General features: G+C 41.9%; 1 protein-coding gene across 1 annotated transcript; it reads right to left on the bottom strand.

The window, feature by feature from the left end:
• Nucleotides 1-444: 444 nt before the first annotated feature.
• Nucleotides 445-6,714, bottom strand: CLEC3A (C-type lectin domain family 3 member A). The gene is made up of 3 exons (XM_024555836.4): nt 6,600-6,714; nt 2,845-2,928; nt 445-1,216 (listed from the first exon to the last, which is right to left on the bottom strand). The coding sequence occupies exons 1-3, from the start codon at nt 6,712-6,714 to the stop codon at nt 825-827; spliced, it is 591 nt and encodes a 196-aa protein (XP_024411604.2). The 3' UTR covers nt 445-824.
• Between the last annotated feature and the right edge of the window lie 203 nt (nt 6,715-6,917).

The following is a 6,917-nucleotide window of genomic DNA, read 5'->3' as shown; positions in this document are numbered from 1 at the left end:
AGTGCATAAAAAAAGAAACTAACGTATATTATGTCCACCCTCAATTTCATAAAGGATAGTAGGATGCTAAAGCAAGGGAAGAGTAGACCTTTTTCTTTTTCTATTTTCTCATACAATCTGCTGCTCCTGTTCTGTCTTAGGGTTACCGATTCAAACTGGGAATTATAATGAAATGCTGAGAGGGGAAAACGGACAAATATGCATTTGTCATTTTCTTACCATTTTCTTTCAGGTCTGATTTGGGAACTTTACCTTCCCCCACCCCAAAAAGTGTGTGCATGGGAAAGGGGTCTTGAAGAAAAAACAGTTAGTGGGAATCTGAGACATTCATGTTCTGACATAGCAAACACGGCACGATTTCCACCAGGAGATGCAGAAACTCAAAAAAAGAATAATGGGCTAACAGGGTTCTACGGCCAGAATGGAACAAATTGAGCATCAGATTAGTTTGTGGATTATGTAATACCTAGAATCTCCGATTAGAAAATTTTCATTAATAAAATACATGCTAAACTTTTGAGAGAAGCTTACTTTTCTGGCTATTGTATTTCTAATACAGACCTGCTCTTTACAAGTGAGAGGGACTAGGAAAGAGAGAAAGATCTCACAGCCCATTTTGTAGAAGCCACTTGTTAGTGTGTGGACATAGCTGGATCATTATTTTCCAATCCCCCATGCTCTGTGGAGGGAAAAATCACCGTGAAATATGGCAGCGAAATTGGCTGACTCTTGTATTCCTATGGACAATTTGACTTATTCTTGGGAACCTTTAGCCTATAAATCATGACCTCTCTAGCCTGGAAGATGCATTTGAGGAGTATCTATTAAGGGATGATAAACTCACATATGTACCTCTTGCTGCTACGACAGACCTCATCACTCCATTTGCCCTGAGCTGACTGGGAGAACAGGGCACAGTTTTCCCGCTTGCCACCATTAGGCTGTGCTCGGTCCCAGTTGAGGAAGGAGATGGCAATTCCATTGACATCAACAAACTTGCCTTCTGTGACCAAGTCATTGATGCCCAGCCAAAAGTCATTGACACCTGGCAAGCTCCTTTTACCATAGTCTCGAAGGGCATTGATTTCGTCCGAGTTTCTGGGGATAACCAGAGTCCCTCCCTTGGAGATGCAGTCTTCATTGGCTTCATGGAAGTGTTTCGAGCCTTCCGAAGCAAGGAGGCATTTCTTGTGAACTTTTATGCCCCGGAGACAGACTGTAAAGATGTGATATTTGACATATTAACATGCTTTTTGGGTGTAATACATCCAGGACTGTGCCTAGCAAATAGCACTACATATTTGTGGAATGAATGTGTGATGGTAATGCTGAGTGAACACTTATTTATTAGAGATTTCGCATGTCTTGGACATTGCACCAAGCACTTTACCTATAAGAACTCACGTAATAATCACAGCAACCCCATGAAGTGGGCTTTTATTACGCCCATCTTTACATACCAGGATATTGAGGCATAGAGAGGTTGTTACTTGCACCAACTTAGTGTGTAAGAATGTAATTTACACAGCACATGAGGTCACCACCACACACACCTAGGTGTGTCCCAGCCTTCAAACATGGCCTGTAGCCTCGTGCTGCCTGATGTACACATGCTTGTTACTTGGTGTAGCTCCATCACGTGCTGGATTTCCTTGGGGCTTTTAGAAGTGGAATGGCACTCCATGATTATTAAAACAAGAACAAAAGTCTGAGTTTGCATGTGGGCACACAGTGTTTTTCTTGTGCAGATAACTCAGTCCTGGAGATATTGTCCAGGTTATCCATGGTAAACCAAGCATAAAGATAGTTTAAGGCAAAGAATTGGAGAATCAGGCTCTGACATTTCCTAGCTTTGTAAACCTTGGACAAATTATTTAATTTCTCTGTGCTTCAGTTTCTTCGTTTGTAAAATGAGGCCAATCATAACGGCACATCTCTCATAAATTTTTTGAGGATTGATTTGGTAATGTTTATAAAGTACTTGACTGTAGGCAAAGCATTAACACAACTCCCCCTCTGCATGCGCATTTGACCTTCTTTTAACTTTTTAATTCTGTTCCCCTGGAGACACGATAAAGGGAATATATCACCAATGTTACTAGGCAACATTGCTTTTGGTGAAAAAATGACCTTGCATTGGTAACATGGATGGTCTGGGAATTACAAGTACTTGATTGAAAGCCGTAACTTCAGTATTCCTTGAAGGCTATAACTCTTATAATTGGGCAGGTCTGTTGTGGGACCCTCAAAGCTCTGCTTTTGAAGTTGCTATGATAGCGTTGGTTCTTGGGGGTCTGAGCCTTGCAAGCCAGAGCCGTTCCTAGCTCCTGGACAATAATGTGTATGGCTGCATAGGCTGCTGGGGACTCTGCTCCAGACAGGAAGGAGCGCCAGATGCTGCTCTCTGTTGGGCAGGCTGTGGTTCTGACCCAGGTCCTTCCATGGGCATTTGATATGTGTGGCCTAAGTCCTGTGACCCTGCATTTAGTTGAATCTCAGCAGATCTTCAAAGAGCACTTAGGAAACATCCAATGAATGCTAATTATTTAAGATAGTTAATACTTGCTTTAGTTCTGTTTCATTGCCTATGAGAATATTATGAACAGACTTGTAAAATGTATTATCGAATTGCCTATCTTTATTTCTATACCACCCATATCTAGAAGAAGGCAGTGGAAAATCAAGCTGATCTCCTGAGACAATCAGCTCCCCAGTTTTTGGATCCTTTCTCCTGAACATTTCTGGCTTGTCAATGTCTCTTTTAAAGAGAGGTCACCTAGAACTTGACATGCACCCTTTTCCCTCATCTCCTTGGAGTCAAGGCATTGATGAGATGGGTCTTACCTGTCTGCAGGGCCTGCATTTCCTTCAGTGCATTCACTTCTCTCCAGAGCTTTTCAACTTGAGTCTTTAGGTCTCCATCCTTTTCTGGAGATATTTTAGGGTGGGGTAATAAAAAGCATATGATTAAAATAAGATCAAAATAAAATAAAGCTTTGGAATCCAGACCCCAAGGCAACAGTGGTTTTGATGAAATTGAGCCTAGTGTGCATGAAAAATAAGCATGAAAATAAGTTGGCCAAGAAGATTCATAATGGTTTGGTGGGCATGATCATACCAGTACCTCCTTCAGTGAGCTTGGGCTTCCATCTCTCTCTTCAGTCCCTTCCATGGGACCCTCCCTCCATCAGGCTTCAGACTCCCTGACTTTCAGATGCACCCCACAGCAAGCTGTCTCACCTCAGGACCCTTTCCTCTGGGTGCCTTTTGCCTGAAACACTCCTACTCATCTCTTGATTGAGTTTAAACATCACTTCTTCCAAGAAAACTTTTCTGATTATCCTCTCTACCTTAGCATCCCTCTGGCTGGTCTCTTTCTTAGAACTTTATTTTTCTCCAAAGCACTTTCTCCAATCTATAATTATATTACTTAATTTTATCTGTCTGGTTATCCAGGGTATTACTGGTGTTTAATACAATACTTGGCACATTATAGGGGCTCGTATTTGTTGAATGAATCAACAAAATTCCAGAACTGATGGGGACTGCCTCAGAGAGCGACAGCTGTGAACTGTTTATCGGCAGGAATTGTTTCTTTTTCTTTTTTTTAAAGATCGCATTTGTTTATTTTTAGAGAGAGGGGAAGGGAGGGAGAAAGGGAGAGAAACATCAATATGCGAGAGATACATCCATCCCTTGCTTCTCACACGTCCCCAGCTGGGGACGTGGCCCACAACCCAGGCATGTGCCCTGACTGGAAATTGAACCAGCAACCTTTTGTTTCACAGGTTGGCACTCAATCCACTGAGCCACACCAGCCAGGGCCAAAGGTAGGAATTTTAATAAATCATAATAAAGATAAAAAGGATTAAAATGTTATTATACCCTGTGCACCAAGAGCTTAATTTTTTCAATATTTCTGTGAGATACACACCATCACTGTCTCCATCCTACAGAAGAAGAAGAAATAGAGGCACAGACAGCTGAACTAACCTGCTAAAGGTCACCCAGCTAGTAAGGCGCAGTCGGGCTTTGACCGTCACTCTCCCCATCCCTCCCATCTGCTTCGGCACCATGATTGCCTTCACCTGCTTGGTCCCTAACACATGGTCTCAGAGCAGATGCTTAAAGCTTGATATGAGCTGCCCCCCGATGCCTCTTTGTGGCATCTATGAGAACATAGAGAATCTATGCTCTGTGCTGGGTTTTTCAGGACAGTCCCAAATCCAAACATGCTGATTCACCATCTCCTTAAACAGGTGCTTTGCAAGCCAGGTATTTCCACACTTGGGTTAGGAGAATGCTTTCTGGGGTACACAGAGTGCTCCCAGCTCCCTGTTTCACTTGACCCGTTTTCACTTGATACTGCCCATCAATTCTTAAAGCATCCAATATCTCAGCCCAGAAATACAATAGCCCAAGCATTTCCTCAAAGGGACCATTCAATCCAGAATAAACATGGGGGTATATTAAGAATGTAAAACCATTGGCTGTTGGAGGTCAAGCTTGCAAAGACCTGAAGAATTGCTTCCAAGTTACAAGTTGTCAACCCTATAAATGTCATTCCCCCATTCCTCTCAGCTTCCTGCTCCAATTTATTTATTTATTTATTTTCAACCTATGATATTTTCAACTTATGATGGCTTTATCAGGATGTAACCCCACTGTAAGTCTGGGAGCGTATTTATACATGTACAAAGCAGCTCACAGAGGTGCTGACTCAGAAGGAGATGGACTGGAAACCACACAAAAGTTCACCAGAGACAGATTAAATAAGTCATGACCCAGATACACAGTGGAATATTATGCAGTTGTTACAGTGACTGAGGTATGCCTTGTGTTGATATCTATCCAAGATTTAGTAGATGAAATTAATTAGCTGGTCTATCAGACACTTTGTATAACCAATTCTCATTTTGTTAAAAATATGATTTTAATTGTGCATTTAAAAAACTGGTAATATTCCCTCCTGACAGTTAACAGTGGGCAATTCTGTGTAGAGGATTGAGAGAGAGAAAATGGCTTTCCCTTTTGTTTTCATAAAGTATTATTTGCAGATACTTAAAATACTCTGTATTGAGAGTGTGGGGAGAGAACTGACCTGCAAATCTAGACGTACTACTTCACCTACTGTAGAATCTGCTTTTGGGGAACTAACAGCAAAGACTGGCAAAAACTGCTTTGAGAGGATAATATTTAAGATGTGAACCCAGTCAGTTAAAAAAAAGTGTGTTTTTGTGTGTGTGCATGTATGTGGGGGGAGGGGAGCTGTCTATGACCTGAACTGCAAATACTTCAGAATCAACCACACACACACACATTCATGTATTCACACACACCCCCACCCCACATCCCTACTGGGTGGTCGCCACAGTGCCACTCCCTCCCTTGGCGAAGAAATGCTGGCAGCAAAAATATGCCACATCGCTCTGTGCCTTGTCTCTCCTGCTCCCCCCTCATCTTCACCAATACACTTCCCTTACGCATGGGAGCTATTTCAATCTTTCATTAGAAGAGGTAACAGCGTATATTTTATATGGAAAAAAGATCCCACATAAGAAGCTTTGCATCAGACTTAAATTACATAAATTTCCCTAGAAAAGCACACTTTTGATAATCATCAAAACACAAGGTAAGATGATCCCCTTTCTACCCAGCAGACATCTGTGGTGTGTCACATCGAAGCTGACCTTGTGCGTGTGTGTGTGTGTGTGTGCTGTTGTTCATGAAGTGCAACAGATAAGAAAATAGTGTCATAGTATTTACCCTAAAATATCCCGGTACGAACATGACTCAGAGTAGGAGATAACACATTACCCGTGTTTTTCCATTTGCTTTGGTTTCAGCATGTTGCAAATAAATTGATATCATCTTTATTCTCTGCAACATTTACTTTACCACTTAGCCTAGCTTCAGTCACCCAAAATTTGAGATTGCTTGTGGATTTAGTTTGCATTAAAATATCTTCAAACACTGTATGACTTTGCAAGTTAAAATATGTTTAAGTTAAAGAGAGGTTTAGGCTCTCCATGCCATTGAAAAGCTTACATACATATAATATAGACTCTCCTTATATTGCAAGGGATATAAAAAGATATCTATGTGATAACCAGTGACAAAAGAGAAGTCATTATTACCCATGGCTCTATCCTCTACTACACATTGAATAAGATTATAATGATCTCACAATTACCTTTGAATAGAGTTACACAGTCTCTGTGAGTGAAACAGTGTACCCTATAATCAATATGCTCTGCTTGACCCCTCATTCATAATACTGTATCCAGGTGACTTCCTCTGAAGAACATTCTACAGGCCTAACCTCACCTGACAAAGGATATATAATATACAGAATTATTTTTATATCACAAGAGCTTTTTTCCCCCTGTAAAAACCAAACAAACCTGTTACATGACTCTTAAATATCTAACTCTCCAGAGAATTAGACAGTCACTCAATCCCATGAAATGCCATACCCATATGATGGCACAGCACTGTCACCAAGGACAATCTCCTGGAGGGGTTTGAAGATGAACATCACCTAGCCCCTGCCCACCCTGAAAAGCCTAGTATTTTGCCAGACTGAGAAGCCCCATTACCTTTTACTCGACGTTTGCTGTGCTTCCTTGCTTTGAACTTGGACGTGTGGCTGGTGGTCTGGTCCAGGAGTAAGGTGATAACCAGGACGTAAATTACAAGTCCACTCTTTGCCATGGCTCCAGGGCAAGTCTAACGGCGACTTTGCCAGCTCCTCTGAAGCAGCTACGGGGCAAGCAGGCTGCACAGCCACATCTTGCTCTGGAATGCCAGGACCCGCTTTATAAAAGTGAGCTGGGAAGGCTGGCTGCCGTCCTGCTGACGAAATGTTTGAAGGCCTCAGCTAGCCACAGCATAAGGTGGCCCTTTGTTCTCATTCC

Source organism: Desmodus rotundus, chromosome 12 (assembly GCF_022682495.2).
Source record: "Desmodus rotundus isolate HL8 chromosome 12, HLdesRot8A.1, whole genome shotgun sequence".
NCBI classification, from domain to species: Eukaryota; Metazoa; Chordata; class Mammalia; order Chiroptera; family Phyllostomidae; genus Desmodus; species Desmodus rotundus.
This window is presented reverse-complemented; position numbering and strand designations above follow the sequence as displayed.

Bases quoted from the DNA above. Each gene is read 5' to 3' on its own strand.
- CLEC3A (XM_024555836.4), bottom strand. From the start codon at position 6,714: ATGGCAAAGAGTGGACTTGTAATTTACGTCCTGGTTATCACCTTACTC. The intron at 2,929-6,599 runs GTAATGGGGCTT...AAATATCTCCAG, and splicing joins CAGCAAACGTCGAGTAAAAG to AAAAGGATGGAGACCTAAAG. The intron at 1,217-2,844 runs GTAAGACCCATC...ACATCTTTACAG, and splicing joins AATGCAGGCCCTGCAGACAG to TCTGTCTCCGGGGCATAAAA.